The following is a 25577-nucleotide window of genomic DNA, read 5'->3' on the forward strand; positions in this document are numbered from 1 at the left end:
TAGTTGGTTAGAGAGAGAGGCAAGAAGAAAGTGTGTTTTTGAAGAATGGAAAGAGATCAGATTTTCATTGCCTCATTGCGATAGCAAAATACTGCGGATGCTGGAAATCCAAAATAACAACAGAAAATGCTGGAAAAACTCAGCAGGCCAGGCAACATCCGTGGAGCGAGAAATAGAGTCAACTCTATTTCTCGCTCCACGGATGTTGCCTGGCCTGCTGAGTTTTTCCAGCATTTTCTGTTGTTATTTCATTGCCCCATGTCTGGAGATCAAGGTATTGCAATCCAGCCATTGTACTACGAACGGAATGGTGCTTGTGAGCACTGAGGGTATGTACTCTGAAGGAACTAGATAAATGTAAAGTGAAATCATCGAGAAGAGTGGATTAGTTGTGATAATGAGTGGAAAAGGTGTGAATGAGAGAGGGAGTGTGCGAGAGAGAAGCCTACTGGGGAACCCTGAGTGAATTATAAATGAGTCAGAGGATGTTAACTACAACACAGACTGGGTGATTTGAGAGGAAATTAAATATTTGTGATCAGAGCTTTGGTGGGAGTTTAAGTTGTTTTGAAATGCACAGAACCAGACCCTGTCAAAGACTGGACATGTCCAAGATCAATTAATCACCAAAGGAGGAGAAATGCATTATAGCCCTGTTTGGGGCGATAACTTTTAAAAGTTGAAAAAATTAGTGCCAGGCACTAATGTCTTTCAACTTTAAAAAAATTTGGGGTTTGCGCTCCAGGAAGGAAGTGGAGCACTAAATCAAGCTCCTTCCTGGAGCGCAGCAGGCAGCAGGCGGGGCGGTAGGTGAGCAGCGCTGCACAGTGGGCCAGGCAGCACTGCCGTGTTGGAAGGTTCCTTCCCTCCCTTAAAGGGAAGGGCCATCGCTGCAGGCTCTACAAGGGGAAAACTTACCTGGTCCCCAACGGCAGCCGCGATTCAGCCCGATGCACTGCAGCAGAGTGCCAGGCTGATCGAGCGCTTGGTGGTGGGGGCGGGGGGGGGGGGAAAGCAAAAAAAAAAAAAGAGAACGAGCATTTCAGTTTTTTTTCCTACCTCGGCCACCTCGCCTTTTAAATATCTCCCCCGAAGCACCAGGCCTCCCGATGAACGCCTCCTGCAGCTGCCGATGTTTTCGCCTGGTGAGGTTGCGGAGGCGAAACCGAAGTTTGGGTCCGGGGCGATGCGTTTGGTGATGACGTCACGATCTCCGGGCAAAAGCGATAGCGCCACCGCAAACCTCCTGCTGAATTTAGCGGGAGGCGATATTCTTGCCGCGCCCAGGCGGTAAGTGGTTAGCGCCCTGTTATCGCCCCCTGGAACCGCTAACTGGAGGCGCTAACCAGCCGAATATCTAGCCCCATGTGTTTAAGAGCAGAGTTCCAGAGTATGTACTGTTGGCAACAATGCTGTGCTGAAGATGATGCATTAGGCCAGAACTTTGGGTGATGGATAATTTGAGAGTTAACAAATACAGAGTACTAAAGCCAGAATGTCTGTATAAAGTCTTTGGTTATTATTGCCATGGGGGTGAATCACCAAACAAGTTTCCCTTTAACACCAGTGAGCTGTCTTAAATAATTCAGCATCCCTCTTTTCAATGTGTTGAAATGTATTTTGCATTCTTTTTCAGAGGACGGAGAAACTCCTGGAGACCATTGACCAGTTGTATCTAGAATATGCAAAGAGGGCTGCTCCCTTTAACAACTGGATGGAGGGTGCCATGGAGGATCTGCAGGACACGTTCATTGTTCACACTATTGAGGAAATCCAGGTGCGTGTTGATCAGTGCAATAGTTGCCCGTTTCGGACACTGACCATTTTTGTTTTGCTTCACATTTTTTGTTTTTCCAAAACCAGCAGTGACCGGCTCAGCGGAACCAACTGCGAGTTGCGTTTCAGGGAGCCTGACACAGGACACCATCTGCTGTGATGTATTTAAGTTTGTATCTGGCCATGCAGATGCAAGAATAATTAAAACAGACTTGCAAGCTGCTATCTGTGAGTCATTCTGACATAGTGCGTCAAATGGAGCCATGATAAAGGGCACTCCCACATGCACAGAACAATGGGAGTCTGCGTCACTTAAACATTAGAGAGCTTCTTTTACTTCCACCCTTTCAATTTATTTAAAAAATGAACATATTGTAAACTAAAACAAAAATTAAACCTGCTGGACAATTTGTTACAATCCTGTTGGATAAGGCGTGTATCCAATGCATGGACCTGATGTCATAATGCACCGTTAGCTCATTGTTCTTGTATTATTTGGCTGAATCTGATTGTTGTTAAAAATCGTATCCAACCCTGTTGTGTATCTGCTCTTTAGTCACGTATCTCCATGTTGATATTAGCTCTGTTACATCTGACCAGTCAGGAGCAATGCTGTCATGCACAAGAAACAATTTTCATCACTGCACTCTCCCAACAGTCTGTGATGATACCGGTCAAACCTTTTCATCACCTGCTGATTGTTCTTAACGTCTGTCTGCCCTGTACTGTCCAGCCATTGCATTTTCACGGTTAGTTTTGAAAGCTTAATGATACTTATTTTGGTGGTGGGGGAGCGGGGGGTGGGGGGGGCGGCGGTGATGGGAGGAGAAACAAACCAAATTCTCTCCTTACTGGAATGTAGTTCTGTCAAATCATTGTCCAAACCCAGAGAGTTCATCTTTTCCAGAATTAATTTTTGTCGTAGATGGCCGTGTTTTTGAAGATGTCAATAGTCTTATTGTATTTGTCTTATGATTTGAATTTCACATCCAAACCTGATTTGAATTTTACATCCAAGAATTTGGATGCAAGGTTTAAAAGTTGCTGGCCACACGAGCACAAGGGAAAGGCAGATTAGGAATGCATGGCCATGCCCCCTTTATATTCACATGGGAGAGGCAGGAAAGTGGTCACTCTCCATAGTTTCCCCTTAGTTGACATTTATGGCTGAAACAATGTTGTCAGAGGCTGCTTGAGCTCTTAGACGGAGAATGAGGTGTGTCCTGGGGAATAGCTTAAAATTTCAGTTGCAAAGCTTCTTCCAGACAAATCTGTTAATACAGACTTATGGAACATCATTTCTAGCTTCTCTGTCTCTCTTGTTCCTACAGCATCTGGTACTTCCTGTTGACTTCTCCCAACCATATACTGTGTGAGATAAACTGTCACTGAATACAGGAAGTATTTGTGTTGCAGTCCGTACAACATGCAAAGTATGTGGAGAACATGCACAAGGGTGAAATGTTGTGTGTATGTGTTTGCATGAAATTCCTCTGTACACTATCTTAAGAAATTACAAATCCAACTTGCATTTATATAGTACCTTTTACATCTTCACAAAGCACTTCACAGCCAACACTTTTTTTTGAAGTGTCGCCACTGTTGTTTTGTAGGCAGTCAATTTGTGCACAGCAAGGTCCCACAAAAAGTAAACTAGATAAATAGCCAGTTAATCTGTTTTTCTGGTGAAGCTTAAGGGAGGAATGTTGGCCAGGTCACTAGGAGAACGCCTTCTCTTCAAATAGTGTCATGGGATCTTCTATGTCCACATGGACAGACACATGAGCTTTGGTTTACTTTCCAATCCAAAAGACGGAATCTTCCACTATACAGTATTCTCTCAAGTATTAGCCGAGATTATGTGCTCGAGTACATGACCTAGCAGAATGCTATCAACTAGCCACACTGACTGTTCATTTTAAGTTCCTCAATAAAGACACTATAGCTATTTAAAATAAATTGGTTAATGCCATTGTTCAAATACTGTAGAATTTCATATGAATGCACCCAGTTTATCGGATTTGCCTTTTGATGTTGGTGTTATTTCGTTTCAACAGACTATATCCCTACAATGACGGTGTGTACAGTTAACACACCTGTTCCTGCGTATGTTGTCACCTTCACTTTTCCATTCATCATCCATAATTTTGTAAAATGATTTAGAAAGTCTTGGCCATCCATCTATTCTTGGTGTTGTAGAGTGAACATTGTAGGAGGTGCTCCTCGACAGCACCTCCAAAACCTGCGACCTCTACTGCCTAGAAGGAGAAGGGCAGCAGGCGCATGAGAACACCACCACATCCAAGTTCCCCTCCAAGTCACACACCATCCCGACTTGGACACGTATTGCCGTTCCTTCATCGTCGCTGGGGCAAAATCCTGGAACTCCCTACCCAACAGCACTGTGAAAGTACCTTCACCACACGGACTGCAGCAGTTCAAGAAGGTGGCCCACCACCACCTTCTCAAGGGCAACTAGGGATGGGTAATAAATGCTGGCCTTGCCAGTGATGCCCACATCTCAAGAATGAATTTTTTTTTAAATGTGTAATGTTGGATTTCAATGTAAAATTCATTCACAGGCTGTGGGTGTTGCCCATCCCTAGTTGCCCAAAGTGGTTTGATACAACTGCGTAGAGTGCTAGGCCACTGCACAGGACAGTTAAAAGTTGGTGTGGGACTGGAGTCACATATAGGCCAGAGCAGGTAAGGACAGCAGGTTTGCTTCCCTCAAGGACATTAGTGAACTAGTTGGTTTTCACGACAACTGACAATGGTCACTTTTACTGATACCAGCTTTTTACTTCCAGATTTTTTTAACTGATTTCAAATTTGCCAACTGCCAGGGTGGGATTTGAACACCCTCTCTGGATGATTAGTCCAGGCCTCTGGATTACTTGTCCACTATCGTAACCACTACACTACTGTATCCCACGAGGCAAATGTTAGGTTTAGTTTCACCAAATGCACCTGGTTTTCCCTATTTAAAAGAAGAGGAATGAAAGTTGTTTAAATCTCTTCAATTGCTGTAATGTTCTATTAAATATTTCTCGAGGAAAGCAGCTGGAACTATTAAGAGAATAAAAGATATTACTATATTAGGAAAAGTCTGCTAAATTGTTCTCTACAATTAGTAAACGCCAATGATTTTAACATGCCAAATCTGGGGGGGAAATGTGGCCGACCACACGTAGTGTTTATTTATGTCACAAAAATATCTCTTGATGGATGAGTTGCTCATTTTACTTGTAAAACACCAGCTTACTTCCATTAGTCTAGTTACAGATTTTATAATAGCAGACTCCCCCAAAGTCTCAGCTAGTAAAGGTATTGCTCACTGGAACTGGGCCATAGAGAGCTAGATGGCCCCCAGGTTCAATTCCTGGTCTAGTCAGAGCTAGGCCTGGGAGGGGAAATATCAGCCAGGGCTCCTGCTCCTAATCACATTCCGGTGACATCTGGGAAGTGTGTACATATAGATACTGAGTGAAGAATGCATCGGGGGCCCCCCCATCACCTCACTCCCCAGGCTCACCGTTAATGAATGGCCATTTGGTGATGATACTTGGTGGCTACCGGTCCTCATGGAGCCTTATTTCAGGATAGGTCGGTACCACCAGGAGTGGATAGTTTGAAAAAGAAATTTAAGGAGGGGAAATTTTGGCAGTGACAAATTTCCGTTAATTCCTGTTCAGATTAAGTCCTAGGGAAAACACATGATTCTCTGCTTGAAGTCAGTAAATGTCCAGTGAATCTATGCACCCAGTGTGACTAACCTTTTGTTACATGCCTCTTTCCTGCCCCTGTAGGGATTAATCACTGCTCACGAGCAATTCAAAGCCACTCTGCCCGAAGCAGACCGTGAACGGCAGGCTATCCTGGGCATTCACAATGAGGTGTCAAAGATCGTCCAAACCTACCATGTCAACATGGCGGGCACCAACCCCTACACAACTATCGCCCCGCAGGATATTAACGGCAAGTGGGAAAAGGTGAGAACATTTCCTAAATTTAGCAACACTACATTTGGAGCAAAGGACAGCTGCTTTTTTTAAACCAAATTACTGCAACAAGGATATCACTAGCCACCTATAAGTTCATTTTGCACTAATACCTGACTTGTGATTGCAACGACGTTTGACTGTGTTAGGGTTGAGTGCCTCACCCTGATCCTAAATTGGCCACACATAATGGAACTACATTTGATGGCCTTAACCATTGAGCCCCTTGTATAATTTGTTTTGTCCCCGTGTGCCAGCCTTGGTCCAAATTAAGTTTTGATACAAACCCAGCACAATCATACAAGACGTATTGGCTGTCTATCCATCCTACTCGAGGGTGAAATAATTCTTAGCAGAATATGGCTATAATACATCGTGTGCAGAATGAAAGACACTGTGTGTATCTCAGTTGTAGCTTTTATTTGGATTTTGGCTCTGTCAAACTTTTCTTTTGAAAAGTTTGGAATTTAATCTCTCTGAGGCAACAAAATGTTGGTGAGATTGTTTCCAGCTGAGTGTGCATTCTTTTGTAATCTACTGAAGAGAACTGATTGTTGCATTGCAAGCCTTCAAAAGGAAGAGCCAGTAGCCAACTCTCTAACGAACCGTACTAAAATTTCTAATCCGTATTCCACCTCCGATTAGTTTGTCGCAATTTGTTTGAATTACATGATAAGAATTTTATTGCTCCACACGCACTTATTTTTGAAGGAGGTGAGCAAGGGTACACATAGGGTGAAGGTCCCTCTGCCCTCCCCCAACAAGTGTCATCAACGTTGCCCCTCCTACTGCACTAATGACATTTCCAATTTCCACACCAGTCAACCTTATGGCCTCATTAGCTGAAATAGCCAATTGATTTAGAAACCATTACTGCTGATTTATGGACAGTTTTGTGCAGTGGGAACACAATCCAGCCCTCAGTGCCCGAGAGTGCGCAAATTTGTTTTACGTAGGAATGTACAAAATTGACGGGCAGAAAAAGACCGGCTGGTCCATCAAGCTTGCCTCACATTCATGATGACTAAACATTCCCTCCCCTCCCCTCCCCTCCCCCACCCCCTGCAGCCAAGTCATCTCCTGGGAGACAAAAGAAAACAGGGCCAATAAAGGAAGAAATACTCTGAAAAATTCCTCTCCGACACCCGCAGGCGATTGGAAACCAGTCCAGGAGATCACATGGGCCAAGTGTTGTTTATGAAGCCACTTACCTTCCACATGATGTGATCTCTGCCCCTGTCAAGAATTGGGCCAACTCCCCCTCGAAGGCATTGAATCCTAATTTTATTTTATCTTGTTTTTTTTCTCCCACTTTCTCCCTGCCCCCCCTTCGACTCCTTGCTAGGATACAGTTTCTCGGGGAGCTGCTTCCTTCCAGTAACTTGCTAAGTGTCCATTATTCAAGTGTGTGAGTCTTGATGGTGAATGCTAGCCGGTTGTTCCACTGTGAAGAACATCATGGCTGAGGCTGATCCTGTCTGTACCTGGGGTCCATACACATGCACTCCCAACAGAGGTCACTGGAAAGCAGTCAGGATTGGGCACCCTGGGGAGGAGGTTCAGTTCCTTCCCTCGCCCAGGGGTACTGCACCCAATTGTAGCACCCTGCTCTGGCCAAGATTGGCTAACTCGGCACAGACCAGGGATCAAACCTGAGAAATGTTATTAGAATCAAGAGTGAGGTGACTTTCATCCAACTACACTGGGCTAGATTGAAGGTGAAAAAACAGTGTTACACCACCCAGTACCCCATCCAGTGTGAAATACCTGAAGATGTAAAGGGAGACATTTAAATACCAGAGACTCGTACTCCTACTTGTTTTTATTATCCCTAAGGAGCTTCTAAAGGAATGGATGTCATGTTCAGTGACACGTATGATTGTTATGCTTTCAGGTTCGACACTTGGTGCCACAGAGGGACCATGCTCTGATGGAGGAGAATGCTCGCCAGCTGTCCAATGAACGGCTGCGGAAGCAGTTTGCAACACAAGCCAATGTCATTGGTCCTTGGATTCAGACAAAGATGGAGGTAATTTAGACTGTCTGAAAAATACGGCATAGCTGATTGCGGAACTGCGTTATTGGTGACCTGTGCTATTACACGGACAGTATAATAGTTATGTTATTGGTGACAATGATCGCTGTGTTATTAGTAACTGTGCTATTACAGGGAAAGTGATAGCTAGTTGGAAAAAAGAAAGAACTTGAATTTATATAGTGTCTTTCACGACCTCAGGATGTCGCAAAGCGTCTCGCAGTCAATGCCGTACTTTTTTTTTTGAAGTGTAGTCACTGTTGTAAAGTAGGAAAAGCAGCAGCCAATTTGTACACAGCAAGCTCCCACAAACAGCAATGAGTGAATGACCAGATAATGGGGGGAAAAATTCAGTTGTTTGCACCTCCTGTTAGTGCCTTAAGAGGGCTCTAATGGGGCGCAAAGCAACTAGCACCCGGGTGTGGCAATGTTTGCGCTGCTCGCGAAATTAACTAGACATTTTGCGGTGGCGCTAAACACTGCCGCCACGATCTCTTGCGCCGGCAGATCGTGACGTTAGTTGAATGGTAGCACCCAGGACCGGATATTGAGTGGCGCCCCCTGCCTTACCGCCTGCCGCTAGCAACGACAGGTTGAGGGGAGCGTTTTGCAGTCAGAAAAGGACTGGGGGAGCGCTATTTAAAGGCAACTGCTTCCTGCCTTTTTTTGTTGGTGACATTTGTGCACCACGCATTCTGAGAGAGCGAGAGACTGACTTCTGGAGAGATTCAGCGCTGTGTGAAGGAGTTTTGGGTACTGAGCAGCACTTTGCAGGTTTATTTTGATATATGCACGTCCTTGCTTCGCCAGCACTCTGAGGTAGCGCCTCTCTCCTCGGACTTTGCGCCTTAAGACAGGTGTGAAGCGCCTGATTTAGCGCTCCAATTACCTCCAGGGGCGATAAAAGCCAAGTTTGCCGTCAGAGGCGATAATTAGCGCCAGGCGCTAAACTTTGCGCACGGCTGATAATGGCGCCCCAAGCGGGGCGATACTGAATTTTTCCCCCAATATGTTTTAGCGATAAGACTTGGCCAGGATACCGGGGAAAATTCGCCTGCTCCTCTTAACATCTCATCCAAAACACAGCCCCTCCGACAGTGCAGCGCTCTCTCAGTACTGCCCCTCCAACAGTGCAGCGCTCCCTCAGTACTGCAGTGAAGTGTCAGACTAGATTATGTCCTTTTTGGTCAGTAAAGAAGAGTTTAAAAAGTGTGCAGTTTGTGTATGACGTATCCAAAGTCCATGGCTGTTCTTTATGTCTCCTTCAGAGCTACATGGTAGTCTCTCCACTATTGTGAAGTGCCCTCGTCCAACTGTCTATTTGTAGCTATACAATTTTTAATTGGGTTCTGAAGAAAGTACATTCACATTTAATGAAGACATTGTATGATTAAGGGTAGCACTTCTACTCTTTAACCATTTTCAAGTTCTGTGTTGCTGTACCTGTTGTGTAGATGTAAAGTCACAGGTAGTGTATGTTAATCAACCCTCGCCCATGCACGGGTGGCAGCAGAGATGCTGACCACACAATCCTGATCGTCATCGCCTTCTGTTAACTTTTGTAGGAGATTGGCCGTATTTCCATTGAGATGCACGGCACGCTGGAAGATCAGCTGAACCACCTCCGACAGTACGAGAAGAGCATTGTCAACTACAAACCAAAGATCGATCAGCTAGAAGGAGACCATCAGCTCATTCAAGAGGCACTAATCTTTGACAACAAGCACACCAACTACACAATGGAGGTGAGAACCTTCTATACTCCCAGTGCTGCAGTGTCTCCCTTAATATTCAAAAATCTATCGATCTCTGTCTTGAATATACTCAACGACTGAGCCTCTACAGTCCTCTAGGGTAGAAAATTCCAAAGATTTGCCACCCTCTGAGTGAAGAAATTTCTCCTCATCTCAGTCCTAAATGGCTGACTTCATATTTTGAGACTGTGACCCCTGGTTCTAGACTCCCCAGCCAGGGGAAACATCCTCCCTGCATCTACCCTGTCAAGCCCTGTAAGAATTTTGTATGTTTCAATGAGATCACCTCTCATTCTTCTAAACTCTGGAGAATATAGGCCTAGTCTACTCAATCTCTCCTCATAGGACAATCCCCCCATCCCAGGAACCAGTCTGGTGAACCTTCGTTGCAGTCCCTCTATGGCAAGTATATCCTTCCTTAGGTAAGAGGACCAAAACTGTACACAATACTCCAGGTGTGGTCTCACCAGGGCCCTATATAATTGCAGTAAGACGTCTTTACTCTTATACTCAAATCCTCTTGTAATAAAGGCCAACATGCCATTCGCTTTCCTAATTGCTTGCTGTACCTGCGTGTTAACTTTCAGTGATTCGTGTACAAGGACACCCAGGTCCCTCTGAACACCAACATTTCCCAATCTTTCACCATTTAAAAAATACTCTGCTTTTCTATTTTTCCTACCAAAGTGGATAACTTCACATTTCTCCACATTATATTCCATTTACCATGTTCTTGCCCACTCACTTAGCCTGTCTATATCCCCTTGAAGCCTCCTTGCATCCTCCTCACAACTTACATTCCCACCCAGCTTTGTATCATCAGCAAACTTGGTTATATTACATTTGGTCCCCTCATCCAAATCATTGATGTAGATTGTGAATAGCTGAGGCCCAAGCACTGATCCTTGTGGTACCCCACTAGTTGCTGCATGCCAACCCGAAAATGACCCGTTTATTCCTACTCTCTGTTTTCTGTCCGTTAACCAATCCTCAATCCATGCTAGTATATTACCCCCAATCCCATGAGCCCTAATTTTGTTTAATAACCTCTTGTGTGGCACCTTATCGAATGCCTTCTGAAAATCCAAATACACCACATCCATTGGTTCCCCCTTATCTATTCTGCTAGTTACAACCTCAAAAAACTCTTCAAACACGATTTCCCTTTCATAAATCTGTGTTGACTCTGCCCAATCCAATTATTATTTTCTAAGTGCCCTGTTACCACGTCCTTAATAATAGATTGTAGCATTTTCCCTACTACTGATGTCAGACTAACTGGTCTGTAGTTCCCCGTTTTCTCTCTCCCTCCTTTCTTAAATAATGGGATTACATTTGCTACCTTCCAATCCATGGGAATCGTTCCAGAATCTATGGAATTTTGGAAACTGACAACCAATGCATCCATTATCTCTATAGCCACCTCTTTCAAAACCCTAGGATGTAGGCCATCAGGTCCAGGGGATTTATCGGCTTTCAGGCCCATTAATTTCTCCAGTACTATTTCTTTGCTAATAGTAATTTCTTTTAGTTCCTCATTCTCACTGGAGCCTTGGTTCTCCACTATTTCCGGGAAGTTTTTTGCTTCTTCTTCCGTGAAGACAGACCCAAAGTATTTATTTAATTTCTCTGCCATTTCCTTATTCCCCATTATACAGGAAACTTTGTGCTATCCGGAGGTGAGCTATCCGGCAATCTGGAGCCACCGGCAAAAATCAGCAGCCGTTTTTTATTCTTTTTGTTTTTTTTGCTTTGTTTGAACAGTCAAGCTGTGCAAGGTCTGTAGCTATAGCAACAGCTTCAGCTACAGAGCTTGCAGGCCACACCTGAGTGTTTAGAAGCTGTTGCTAAGCAACAGTATTTGTTGTCAAATACGGAGATAAGAATCTCCGTATCTCTCAACATTAACTCTGGAGAGTATGGCAGTTTTGAGGCAACGGCAGCAGCTCGGTCCCGTGGGTGCCGGATAGCACAAAGTTTCCTGTAATTTCTCCTGTCTCAGCCTGTAAGGAATCCACATTTACTTTTGCTAATCTTATCCTTTTTAACATACCTGTAGAAGTTTTTACAGTCTGTTTTCATGTCTCTAGTTTACTCTCGCATTCGATTTTCCCTTTCTTTATCAATTTCTTGGTCCATCATTTGACTAAGATGCCAGCATGTTTGCTGTAAACAAAGTGCGTATCAGAGCAGTAGGGTTTATGCAACTGAAACCACTCATGGCACACCGCCCACACAGCACAGGCGCTTATGAATAATCTGACCTCGTGGCACTTGATCCTTTACTTTTAACAAGTCACCACCTACACATACCCTGTGCCCTTTTCGATGGATCAGTGTCATTGCTTAATTTCAATCGCCTTTCATTAGCAGGTTTTGAAACGAGGAAGGTTGTCCTTGCAACTGTTGAAGGTGCAACATTGATGGAGTTTTCAGGAAGTCTCTGCTACGGAGGAAATTCCTGCTACACCCTCTTCCTCCCACCATGTTAGCAACTGGGGAAAGTTGCTGATAGAGGAGATATGCCAACTATTCAAGTTTGAATGAATGAATGAATGAATGAATGGTTTTCAATTCTTTTTTAAGTTTACTTTTAATCTTTTGCAAGGTACAGATCTGATCAGGGATGCAGTGAGAATGGCCTTCAAAAAGAACAGCAAATCGAAGTGCAAGGAGAAACTACGGAGAATGCATTAGGCAAGTGTTCTGATTTCATTGACTTCCTTCCCTTTGTTTCAGCATATCCGGGTGGGCTGGGAACAGCTGCTCACCACCATTGCCAGGACAATCAATGAAATTGAGAACCAGGTCCTGACCAGAGATGCCAAGGGCATCAGCCAGGAGCAGATGAACGAGTTCCGGGCCTCCTTTAACCACTTTGACAGGGTAAGCTAGCAGGTTTGATTTGCTGTTGGTGTGTGTTTATCAATGAAACTTACTCAATTTTCTTACTGAGGTTATTTGATTACAGTATTTTCTTTCAAGAAACAGAAGATCTGTTTAAAAGTAGAATCATTGCCATGGAAAGTAAACCGTATTTAAATTGCAGTCACTAGCTGCTCCCAAACTTCAAGAGACCTAACTAATAGGCAAATGAAACTGTGTGCAATGCTCAAGATCTATTAACAGTCTTAATGGAAGATAAAGTAACTAATAAGATGTTAAAACAAAAGGATGTTTCTTCAGCAAGCTGTACCCTGACTTGAATTTCTCCCCTCCTCCCTTCTATCCTGAAGGTATAGATACCATGCTGGGGTACAGTTTCCATGAACATTAGTTGTTGCTCCGTACTGTCTCCAATGACCATTCTGCATATGTGTGAATCTATACAGCAGCTTTGGCAGGCTATTTGACCGTGGGATGGGGTCACAACGGCTAAACCCTCACCACACACATGCACTTCCAGCAGGAACCCCTCCACTTCAGCAGATTCATGTACAAATGCATTAAGCATTTGCCTGCAAAATAGTACATTTTTCAACCACAGTGTGCATGTTTAAAAACTCATTGTGAGACAGGAACCGAAGGGAAAAGTAGTCCTTTAGTGCCATGTGTCTTCAGCTCCTATACTCTGTCTCATTGTCTCTTCCCACAGAATTTCAATTTGTTAAAACACTAATTACTTTGTGCTCAGTGGGTAAATGCCAGGTGATCCTGAGCCACACAAACCAGGAAGGTCTCCGATTTGATCCCCAGTCTTCACTGAATTAACTGACGTCAACAGCAGAGTAATTTTCAGCACCTAAGAGCTGGGAAGGGGGAAAATCTGCCAGGGCGCTCTTTCTGATTTTTATCGAGTAACTGGAAAAGTACATGTGTGTTGACTTTTGATTAGGACAGGATCATACTCCGCTGCGGGGTCCTTCTCTAACTCACCCCCTCCCCGGACCCCCCACCTCCTGTCCCCTGTCGAACAGCCTGCCAACACTCTGTTCAAGCTCACACATGAAGAATGGCCATTTCGATGAGATATAGTCGACTGTTTGCATCCGTGGCACCAGCATGAATCAGCGCTTCAAGGAGAGGAGGGAAGAAAATTGGGCAGCTGGATAATTGCCTTTTTAAACTAGACTTTGTCCTGTGTAGAATTAACATAGCAGTCAAAGTATGTAAAACTAATTCAGGCTCAGTCTTCACTCTTATGGTTGGACATTATCAGAACTTGAATTGCTGTCAGGCATCCATTATCCATTAAAGACGTGTAATTAGTGATTAATGCATCCTGGAATTAGATTGGGGGGGAAATGAAGAGGTTGAATCCCAAAGTATGTATTTCATGAAAAGGAAAAGTGCCTCTGGGGGGAGGGTGGGGGGCGCGAAAGGAACATAGGAATAAAAGTAGGCCATTCAGCCCCTCAAGCCTGTTACGTCTGAGAGGAGCGTTTTCACCTTTGATATTGCGCAGAGGGTTGTACTTGTTCATTTAACTCCCACCTGTGAGTGAAAGCGGGTCTGGTGCTCCACGGAGGGACCAGTGCTTTATGACAGTGGGCCTTGGCGAGCGAGGCTGTTGACACAGTTTGCTGCCCTGGATGTTCAGCGGGAGTCGTGATCTGCTTCCTAAGTCATAACCAGCCTGATTGGTGCTGGTTTACAGCCAGCAACAGCAAAACTTGACTCGTGCTGCTTTTTTTTAAAAAAGGAATGAATTCAGCTTCCAATTAGATTCAGAACAAAAGCTGTGCGGACTTCAATATTTTTTGTTTACTTTTTTTTTCCCCCTTCCCTCTGCTGGTCCCTCGGCATCTGCGCAGTCAGCATTAAATTCTCTCTCAACTTTCAACTTTTCCAGTGCCCCTACAAAGTCTGGAAACTTGCTGTGTAATGGATTGTAAACCAAAACACTCATCCTACCATTCCACAGCACACTGTTGGTGCATTCATGTGGTCCACTAATCCCCTCAGGTTAATGCTCTTCATTCTGCCTGGCCAAACTCTCTCGTTTCATGTCAATGGAGTACACTTGCATGCTCTGTGTCCATCTCCTCAGAGTTGCAGTGCTGCATAAGACGGAATTCCTCAGCTAACCCAACCCATGTGAGATTTAGGGCAATTTGTGCTTGACCAACTTCCAGTTTGACAGTTTCGACATATAGTATCTCAGAGAGTTGGATAGCCGCACTACTGGGGAAATGCAGGTTGGAATTCCCAATGCTACTGCATTGCTGATCTCGGGGACTCAAGAGACTGGAAGAGAGGGAAAGTCATCACTGGCTGTCCTCCTTAGCTACTGGGTCAGAGCAGCTTTGGCAGACGCCAGGGAGGAGGTACGCCATTAGTGCATGGCCTGAGGAGAAAATAAAGGCGCATGTATCATTTAAAAAAATAAAACAAATTCCACAATGGCTGTGCAATACTTCTTGTCAAAGTTGGCTAATGTGTTTCTACTGCAGGATTGCTTCTTAAAAGTGCAATCAACTCTGGTATTGCACAATAAGTGTTAACCCTTTGAGAACCATTACATTTGCTTCATAAATTACCTAGAATATTAAGATTTGATTTCTGTGTGAGATACTTAATTTTCTACTATGTATTAACAGTACAGTGCAGTTATCATAGTGCCCAATAAAAAGGCCTGTTTAAATGTTACAAGTTGCGAAAAGTAGAATGACGTATTGAGAAATAAAGAATGAATATATTTTTGATGTTATTTGGACATTTGGTTTTAGAGTTGAATATGTTTTACTTTGTAACTCTGACTGCACTCGCCCTTCTGTCACTGCACTGCTGTCACTGCATATCCTTACCCCGAGCACTGTGTGTGTCACTGCATTAAAGAATGCATCCGCTCTGGGATGTGTTGCTTTGTTAAATTCTACTGTAAAATTGTATTGATATCTTTTTTGTTTTAAGGTACTTCTGAATAATAAAACGAGCTGTTCTACCTAATGTCATGGATTTGACAGGAGACTGACTGGGATGAATATTAAGTTATTTATAAGAGGGATAGGGGGTGAGGGTGAGACTTGAGTCACAATTTTGAATTCACAATTTTTATTTGGTGTCTTTAAAAGGCTAATTTTCTGGATCAATCTGAGGCTCTGGACATGCAGAAATGAGATGTCCTGTAATGTGGGGGTTTCAAAGATTCCTTTTCAATTTTTATTTTATTTTCCATTTTCTTCCTCTTTGCCTTTTTTAAAAAAAAAACACAATCATTTAATGCTATAGATCTCCCACAATCAACATTGCAAAAGGAAAATGGGACCATGAACCTCCCAATTGTACCTTTTGATGTTCGGTGAATTAGCCAGGAGGATTACTGGTATAGTGGTTATTTTACTGGACTAGTAATCCAGAGGCCTGAACTAATGATCTGGAGACATGAATTCAAATCCCACCATAGCAGCTGGGGAACTTAAATTCAGTTAATTAAATAAATCTGGAATAAAATGCTAGTATCAGTAATGGTGACCATGAAACTACCGGATTGTCATAAAAACCCATCTGGTTCACTAATGCCATCTCCACTAAACCTGCCGCCCTTGCCTGGTGGCAATGTGGTTGACTCCTAACTGCCCTTCTCAAGGGCAATTGGGGATGGACAATAAATGCTGGCCTTGCCAGCGATGCCCACATCCCATGAACGAATTTTTAAAAATGTAGATGAGCAGGGAAAGGTCAGTCGGACTGCTCTGTTGTGTTTTCTTCTCGATTTCCCCCCCCCCGCCCCCCAGCCTGAGCAGCTTGTACTGAGATCACTTCAGGAAGCAAACCTGACGACAAAAATACAACACTGAATTCTGCTGAATCACCATCGGATCATTCCACAAGGACCTAGGATGTCAAAATCAGTGATTATCTAGAGATGGCATCAGTGTGGTCGTTTGTTCTCCTTCTAATACAGTGAAAATCCTCCCTTTTTAATTTTCTCAGGATCTGAAGAGTTAACTATTGGTATATATGTGATCCTTCCTAACTCTTAACTGAAACTATTAAACTCTCTGCAGGTTACTCACCAATTGACCGCTTGTGATTAGGAGGGAATGAATTGTTAGTTTTGGTCCCTGTCAGACAAGCCACTTGAGTTCAGCTTTCTAGTAGTCTGGAAATGAAACTAAATCATTTGGAACCATGATGTTTGAACCGTTGCGATGTCTAATTTTGTGCACTTTGTTTTCCTCTTTCCACTTGCATGACCTCCCTTCCCCCATTTTCCCTTTGCATGTACACCTTCCAACTATTCACTCTTTCTCCACCCTTGCCCTCACCCAACAACTGCTGTCTCCATCACCATGCATGGCGTACCACGTGGCATTGCCTAACACAGGACCATTCTGGCACCCTTGGAGCAGAGGAGTTCAAAGCCTGCCTCATCAGCTTGGGGTACGATATTGGAAATGACGCACAGGTATTGACTGCTAGTGTATGATGTGAAGTACTCCGATACTGTATGTTGCATTAACTAAACTTGTGTTTTTTTTTCTCTTTTTTTTATCTGTCTTGACCTACTGTCTGTGTTTGTGATGGATTCTTTTTTGTAATTTGTCCTCCTATTCAACTGATGATCTTCTCCATGAATCCTGCTTGTGACCTTTGAACGTGTCTTCTTTGAACCATTCTATCTGCGTTTCATCTATTTTGATCACTTATCTTGTGTTTATTTTTCCACTTTGATTCATCGTTGACACATTTTTCCATTTGGCTTGTCCTGCACTTTGCTGTCTCATTCTCCTTTTATCGTGATTACCCTTCACTCTGTTTTTGTCTTGTTGGTGTCTCCTTCCTCCTCTCTGTAGAAGAGGACTGGAATGATGGACAGTGATGATTTCAAAGCTTGCCTTATCTCCATGGGTTACAATCTGGTATGGTGACTTCCCGTTCCTTCTATTTTCAATTTATTAGCACCTGGTTCTGAAGCTGGGTGATGAATGTAAGAGATCCATGTTAACTGGTGTTCGTTTTAGAACATGTGTGCAGTTTAGTGATTTGCTTTATCCAGATATACTGAATTCTCGGCTTTCCTTCTTCAAAGTCTTATTTAAGACCATTGAAACATTGAACTAAAGCTGCAGTGCCCCACAGTACTTTTGTTGAAAAATTGTGGAGTAATCTGTCCAGACATTCAGGTATTCCATTTTAGAAGAATGACTGACTGGTTAACTTGCTCACGCTAATTCTGTGGGTTGCCCCTGGATTTCTGCAAACTGCAAAGACATGGTGCAGAAAGGAGGTCTGTGGCATGAGTAGGTACAGACCTCCTCTGCGAAAATCTTGAGTGCTTCATAATGGAGGCTGCAGGATAGACTTTTTAATGACTAGTTTCTTCAGCTTGAGTCCTGTAACATTCAAAAATGTAAAAAAAGGGTAGTGTAAATTTGGAAAACTCTTGCCCTCAAAAGACTATGGATTCTAAGACAATTGGAGCTTTCAAGACTAAGATAGATAGATTTATGTTCGGTAAGGGATTATGGGGAAATGGAGTTGAGGTGGACATCAGCCGTGATCTAATTGAATGGCAGAGCAGGCCAGAGGGGCTGAATGGCCTACTCCTGCTCCTTGTGTTACTATGTCAACATGGGGCAACTGCAGGCCACTGCAGCTTTTGGATGAAGCAATCTACACTAAATTGTACAGTCTTTAAAGTTTAAATGTTCAGTACAGTTTGTGTGTACCTTTTTTTATCGTTGAGAAGATGTTCAGTACCTCAGGAACTGGAGATTGGAAAAAGTAAACTAGATAAATGTAACCATTACAATAAGACAAATTAGATTCTCAGGTAAGACTAGGATGATATCACATTGAAGCAGTTTTTTTTTAATTGAACAAAGCAAAATAGCCCATATTTTGGTGGTGTCCTCATTGTCTTCCACAATTTAAGATAATTGGCAAAAAATCTAGAGGGAGAAATTAGAATTTTTTTAACGCTGCGAGTTGTTATGATCTGGAATGCATTGCCTGAAACAATAGTGGAAGCAGATTCAATAGTAACTTTCAAGGGGGAATTAGATATATACTTGAAAAGGGGAAATTTGCAGGGCTATGGGGAAAAAGCAGGTGAGTTGGGACTAATTGGATAGCTCTTTCAAAGAGCCGGTACAGACACGAAGGGTCGAAGGGCCTCCTTCTGTGCTGTATGATTCTATTAAGTGTGTTGAACCTGTAACATATGAAAAAAGGGTGTTTAGACCATTGCCCATTTCTGTTAACTCTGCAGACTCATTGGTCTGGATTTGATTTCAATTCAGGTTCTAGAGGTGAAAGGACAGTGTGCCAACTGAGTGCACCATCCATTTCCCCCACTCTGTGTACTCTTTTTAACAGTTAATTTACTAAATGATCTAGCTACATTCATGAATTCTCTCCAGTCTTGTAAATGGAATGATTTCAAAACAATTGTTGGGACTTGAGGGTACTTTTGCTCGACGGCAGTGCAGAACAGAGAAATGGGTGTGGAGGCCCACTCTCCTGATTTGAAGTGTTCCTGATATTCTCAAATCTTGCAAAATTTACCCTATAATTGAAAGTAACTCTAGTACATTGTTCATTGTGGTGAGCTGTTGAAGGGAACTGTACGCTATTTAAAAGATGGGGAAGTTTGATGGTTTACTTACTGAACCCAGCCCCCCGCCCAACATTTAGAACTGCATGTTATTGCAAGATCCTGTTTGTCATATTGCAGCTGATGATGTTTGTGGGTGGGGTAGGGAAGAGCAGAGTAGAGGACAGGATTTCTTAAAGAGCCCATTAGCAAAAGAGAACTTTTATAATGGAGCTGGGTGCAATGGTTGCCTCGCCATATTTATACTGAGAGAAATGCTTTCAAAATAGACTGAACAATAAAAAGCTTCTTGCTACAGTGTAATTTATCCTCCACTAATGGGTGGAGGAGTAAAATACTTAGACAGAGAAGGGGACTCTCCGGAGCTCAGTACTAGGGACAAAGATGTGTCATAGGTTTGGGTGGGGGGTGCTGGGGTTGAACAATTATTTGCAAAAAATTCTGTTTACAGGACACATTAATTGGAAGGAATTCGTGACTACATAAAACATCGGCTTATTTAGTAAATTAATTGTTAATAATACACATCGAGAGGGACTGTATGGTGTAGCTGGTTGGCAAACTGCCTTTTCACCTCTGGGACCTGGGTTCAATTCAAACCCAGACCAATCAGATGGCACTTCCATTTTTTTAAATAATTCTCACAACACCTGCCCAGAGTTTCCTTTCCCCTTTTATTTCATACTGTTGGCCACAAACTTGTTTTGGAGACAAAGATAAAGAACAAATCTATAGAGCCAGAGACCACAGGTAACCAGCCAGCAGCTTTTTAGTTAATAAATTGTACCATCACCCGACAGGTAAGGAACGTTAATGCTGTGCCATGTAACTAATGCGTGCCTTGCCTTCCAATCGCCTTAACTAGCCAAGTTTAGATGAACCGGTAGCGTCATTGAACACGATGTAATATTGACAAACCACTTTCTGTGCTCTATTTGGGCCACACCCAATCTGAACTCGTATAAATATGACCGAGATCATCCCTTTTCTCGTATCAAATTCTGCTGCCTTGTCTCAGCAGGTTGAGGCCACTCATAGCTGATCTATACAGTTCGGGCAGGTTCCAGCTTCAATCCCCAATCTCTGCTGACCTCAGTCAGGGTGACAAAAGGGGGCTACAACCAACCTCAGCACCCCTGGGTCAGGAAGGGGGCAATGGCTAGGGCTCCTGTCCTGATCACTGTGAACTCCAGATGAGCTGCAATTGCACCTCCCCTGAGGTAGAATACACTGCTGACACTTGGTGCCATGGCACATATCTGGATAATTGCTAGTGTACTAGAGGGTGACCAGCACCTGTGGAACTTTACCCAAACGGTGAGTCAACACCTTTGGGCCAGGAGTGGGAAATGGGGGAAAAGCTGGTTGAATTCCAGCCTGAGATATATTTGTCTAAACTGCTTATATTACTGATCAGTTAGCCAATTCAGGCCAATTTACCTGGTAATGTGTTCAGAGTGGTCAAACCTTGAATATACAAGGGCTGCTTAGAGAGGTTTGGATACATTTGTTGAAGATGGAGTTAGTGCCATTTGCCCTTTAACTAGGAGCATAACTGGAGCATTGTGCACTTTGGCTCCAACAAGTTCAGTTCTTGTCCTGCCAGAGTGGAGGGATGCAGGTTTGATTTTCCCCATTCCCACTTTGCTGACTTGCCAGTGTCAGATGTACACTGCTATAGGGAGGACAGTGCTGTTTAGCTCACCTTTTTTTAAACAATATATACAAGAGTCCTGTAGCTCTAAATAAGATTTTGTACATTAGCAGCCATCGACACAGTTGATCACATCATCCGCCCCGAAAGCCTCTACTCCGTTGCCCAGCTGCATGGGACTGCCCTTGCTTAGTTCCATTCTTACCTATCAGATTATAGCCAGTCCATCTGCATCACTGACTTCTCTTCCTGCCCTGCATCATCACATCTGGAGTTCCTGCAAGGATCAATCCTTAGTCCCCTCCTCTTCCTCATCTAAATGCTGCCTCTTGGCGACATCATTGATAGACATAGGGTCCGCTTCCACATGTATGCTGATGACACTCGGCTCTACCTCTCCACCACCTTTCTCGAACCCTCACTGCCTCTCTCAATCCCCCCACTGCCTCTATTATCAGTTGGCTTGTCCAACATCCATTCTTGGATGAACTGTAACTTCCTCCAGTTTAACACTGGCAAGATTGTCCTTGGCCCTCATTACAAACTCTGTGCCCACACCACGGACTCCATTTCCCCTTCCAGCCACTGTTTCCGGCTGAACGAAACAGTTTGCGATGTCAGTGTCCTATTTGACCTGGAGCTGAGTTTCCAACTCCATATTCTGTCCATCATAAAGACTCCCTACTTCCTCCGTGACAATGCATGCCTCCACCCCAAGTCATATTTGTCAGACTCAATAGTGCTCTCCTGGCTGACTTCTTGCTGCACCTTCCAGAAACTTCAGTTCATCCAAAACTCTGCTGTCGGTACATTGTCTTGCACTCGCCCATCATCCCTGACCTTGCTAACCTACATTGGTTCCTGGTTCACTGATGCCTCAAATTTAAAATTCTCATTTTTATTTTTGAATCCCTCCATGGCCTCGCCCTTCCCTCCCTCCATGGTCTCGCTTTCCCTATCTGTAACCTCCACCAGCCCTACAACCCCTCCTGACTAAATACTCCATTCTTCTGACTTCAGCCTCTTGTGAACCCCTCCCTTTGTCCAACTTTTGCCAGCTGTGTCTTCAGCTGCCTAAGCCTCATGCTCTGGAATTCTCTCCCGAAACCTCTTCACCTCCCACCCTTTCTTTTAAGGATCCCCTTAAAAACTCTGATTTGCTGGATGTCAAATGCCAAGTAATTGGGGACTGTTTTATGTTCGAATAAGGATTTATTTCTGCTTGAATCTAGAGTTTTGCATAGCATCATGATTGGGGAAAAAAGAATGAATGTGAATTTACATTAGTACACTTCACCGCCTCAGTACATCCCAATAAAATTCACAGCCAGCTGATTCCCTTTTTTTGAAATGTAGACAAAAGTGGGAATTAGTAGTAATGAGCTAAATGGCCAGTTAATTTATTCTGGTGGTGCAGTTGAGGCCTTGAGGGTTGAATGTTGGCCAGAAAGCCAGGAGAAATCTCTGGTCATCTTTGAGGTTGGGAGGGTGGTGGTGCGCGGTAAAAATGCAGTGGGATCTTTTATGTCCTTTGTTTTACATTTCCTGCAAAAGTTGGTGTGAGCGAGAATGCAGCACTCCCTCATTACTGCACCAAAGTGTCAGCCTAGATTTTGTGCTCAAGTCCCGGAATGGGGCTTCAACCACAATTATCTGACTCCGAGCTAGCGAGCTAACACTTCCACAAGAGGTTTGACACATAGAAACCTGACTTGCATTTGCATAACCTTAACTATACCAAGTCACCACCCATCGATCACCTGTCGATCATTAATCACTTTATCTCTATATCCCAGCGATGTAAGTGTACACGCTGAGCTTCATCAGACTGAACATGGGCAGTAATGTGGAAAAGTGCACACTCTTTGACTCTGTGCGGGCTTTGGTACAATTGCTGTGGTTGATGATTTCAGAGTGAAGCAGAGTTTGGACGCATCATGAACATTGTTGACCCCAACAACATGGCTGTCATAACGTTCCAGGCCTTCCTGGACTTCATGTCTCGGGAAACCACAGACACAGACACTGCTGACCAGGTCATGGCCTCATTTAAAGTTCTAGCTGGGGATAAGGTGAGTTTTTGAACTTAATGCAAACACCGTAAAGAGTCTGACTTCATTTCATTTGATGTAGTTCATCTCTTCATCAAGAAGCATCAATTGACATTTATATCGTTGGCCTGTGACCTGCAATGTGAGACTGCCATTTTGTCGGGGGTGGGGGGTAGGGTAAAGTTTTCCACTTGGACCCTTGTATTCTATTTTCTGCAGACTGAAATATTTTGGGGGGTGAATATGGGCGGGGACGCGAAACAGGCGTTTTCACATTAGATGCCTGTGATACACTCTGTCCGATATTCAGTTCCATTCATTTCAATGGAACTGAATATTAGGCATGTCATGTGATGGTCGACAAATGCGATTTTCCCCCTGTTGAGTCCCCACCCATGTCCAATTTCACCCCCTTTGATGTTTGTAAAAAAAATTTTTTTTTTTAAAGTTTTCCGCTTGGTCTTCAGAACAATCTTTTGACCCCTGTATTCTATTATACCATTTCTACAGACTGAAATATTTACTCTTTTGAAGTTTGTAAAAAAAAGGATGAAAACTGTGTAATTAACAGTGAAGCCCACTTTGAATTACGAAGTGAATAAGAATTTGTACAATTTTTTTTTTAAGACTTGCATTTATATAGCGCCTTTCACGACCACCGGACGTCTCAAAGCGCTTTACAACCAGTGAAGTACGTTTGAAGTGGAGTCACTGTTGTATTGTGGGAAACGCAGCAGCCAATTTGCGCACAGCAAACTCCCACAAACAGCAATGTGATGATGACCAGATGATCTGTTTTTGTTATGTTGATTGAGGGATAAATATTGGCCAGGACACCGGGGATAACTCCCCTGCTCTTCTTCGAAATAGTGCCATGGGATCCTTTATGTCCACCTGAGAGAGCAGATGGGGCCTCGGTTTAACGTCTCTTCTGAAAGACGGCACCGCCAACAGTGCAGCACTCCCTCAGCACTGCACTGGAGTGTCAGCCTAGTTTTATGTGCTCAAGTCCCTGGAGCATTGTAACTTTTAATAGAATTGTTTGAGAATGGGGAAACTCCAGCTTACATTTTAACTGGCGGAAACTGCTGTGATTAAAAACACCTATTTTCCTCCATCTTGCAGAACTACATCACAGCTGAGGAACTGCGTCGTGAATTACCCCCAGACCAGGCGGAATACTGCATTGCAAGAATGGCGCCCTACACCGGGCCGGATGGCATTCCTGGCTCCCTGGACTACATGTCCTTCTCCACAGCGCTCTATGGCGAAAGTGACCTCTAACTCGGCATCTTTTGTATGCAACCAGTGTCTGCTCACCTCTATTTGGCTTTAAACTAAAGAAATTGCGGAATGTCTGCTTGAGCTGGCAAGTGCAGTTTACAGAAGAAATATTTTTTTCTTCAGGCGACTTCAAAACATATTTTATTATAGAAATAGGTATTTTTCTCAAAACGTTCCAAAAAAAATCGAAATGCACCATTTACTTTTGTTGTGATGTCTGTAGTTAAGCACAATGTTGCATTCCATGATTTTTCTACTAACGTACACATTTTATGTATATGAAAACAGGCCACATTGTAACTCACCGTTGCACAAAATTGAGCAAGTTCACTCATTACACCACCTAATAAAGGATTTATTTTATAAATATGCTAAATATTTTCAGACTTTTTTTTAAATCACCCTGCCTTGTATGTGACGGGTGCCATTGTTTTGATATTTAAGTTTTTTGATTTTTTTTTTTAAACTTCCTCAATTTCAATATGCGCATTAGATGTGCGGTTTCAAATGTTGTAGTTAAAATATTCAGGTGGAAAAAGACAGCAATAAGATTGTAGCAACGGCTTTCAAACCTTTTATTTCAGCTGTGGTTTGAGGTATTTCTCACCCTTGTTCTTTATGCCAGGGGTGTCCAACCTGCGGCCTGTGGACTACCTGTGCCCTTTTTACACCCCCCCCCCCCCCCCCAAAGCCCTGGCAACCCAGTTGAATTTGCTGGTTGGCCTTGTTTGAATTTTGCAGGCCCAGAGGTTTGCATGGATCTCTTAGTGCTGTTGCCTCATTGGTGGAAAAATCCTAAATTAGAACACCAAGATCTGTTAATATCAGCAGCTTGAGATATATAAATAAATTAGGTGAACAAATTAATGGGAGTCTTGATTTAACATGGATATGTGGCTTTCCCTTCCTCCAAGGTTCCATGGTGTTCCTCTGTATGGCCCACAGAAACAAAAAAACTTTGACATGCCTGCTTTGTGATAAAGCATCAAATTACTGAAGACGGGAATAATATAAATGAGGGGGAGATGAGATGGATGTTTCATATTGGTTACTTTTGAATCGTATGCAAAAGCACAAATATTTCCATAATTTTTTATGTGCCTGTGTAACATTGTATGCTAAAAAGAACAACTATTCCCAAGTTGCAATCCTTTTTCCTTTGGAAAAAAAAAAGACATTTTCTGCAAATTATGTTTTATTTTCTCCCCCAGCTCTCGTAACTTTTTCACCAGAAGCACGAGTTTTTTCCGGTTATTTGTTTGTTTTCAGGCTTTCAGTGTTTGAACAAAGCTATCTTTAATTGAAAATGAGTCCAAAATGGACGTTGCTTTGGAGTGGGTTCCCACTCTGGACCTGAGCCAACTGTGCAATAAAATGTAGAACAAATTCGTGTGGTTCTTGTGAAGTTTCAGTAGAGACAGACTCAATACCATTATCTGTCTAGCAGAAGCAGATCTAGCCAAAATTTGGGAATGTCAAGCAGCACCAGCAATATTCACCTATGCTGTGCCACACTATAC

General features: G+C 43.3%; 1 protein-coding gene across 7 annotated transcripts in view; it reads left to right on the plus strand.

The window, feature by feature from the left end:
* actn1 (actinin, alpha 1) overlaps window positions 1-24427 on the plus strand; it is a 213212-nt gene extending 188785 nt beyond the window's left edge. For 3 of the 7 annotated variants that reach the window (XM_086003580.1, XM_086003578.1, XM_086003585.1), the window contains exons 14-22: window positions 1637-1777; window positions 5586-5768; window positions 7672-7806; window positions 9378-9557; window positions 12306-12452; window positions 16837-16917; window positions 17306-17371; window positions 22636-22794; window positions 23899-24427. In XM_086003580.1, coding sequence (XP_085859706.1) covers window positions 1637-1777; window positions 5586-5768; window positions 7672-7806; window positions 9378-9557; window positions 12306-12452; window positions 16837-16917; window positions 17306-17371; window positions 22636-22794; window positions 23899-24057 — 1251 coding nt within the window. In that variant the 3' untranslated portion in view covers window positions 24058-24427. The remainder of the gene's footprint in view (window positions 1-1636; window positions 1778-5585; window positions 5769-7671; window positions 7807-9377; window positions 9558-12305; window positions 12453-16836; window positions 16918-17305; window positions 17372-22635; window positions 22795-23898) is intronic. The other 4 variants (XM_086003582.1, XM_086003581.1, XM_086003583.1 and 1 more) reach the window with 2 other exon arrangements.
* The last annotated feature ends 1150 nt before the right edge of the window (window positions 24428-25577 follow it).

The sequence above is a fragment of the Somniosus microcephalus genome, chromosome 12 (assembly GCF_052327205.1).
Source record: "Somniosus microcephalus isolate GS21.2 chromosome 12, FLI_Smic_1.0, whole genome shotgun sequence".
Classification (NCBI taxonomy): Eukaryota; Metazoa; Chordata; class Chondrichthyes; order Squaliformes; family Somniosidae; genus Somniosus; species Somniosus microcephalus.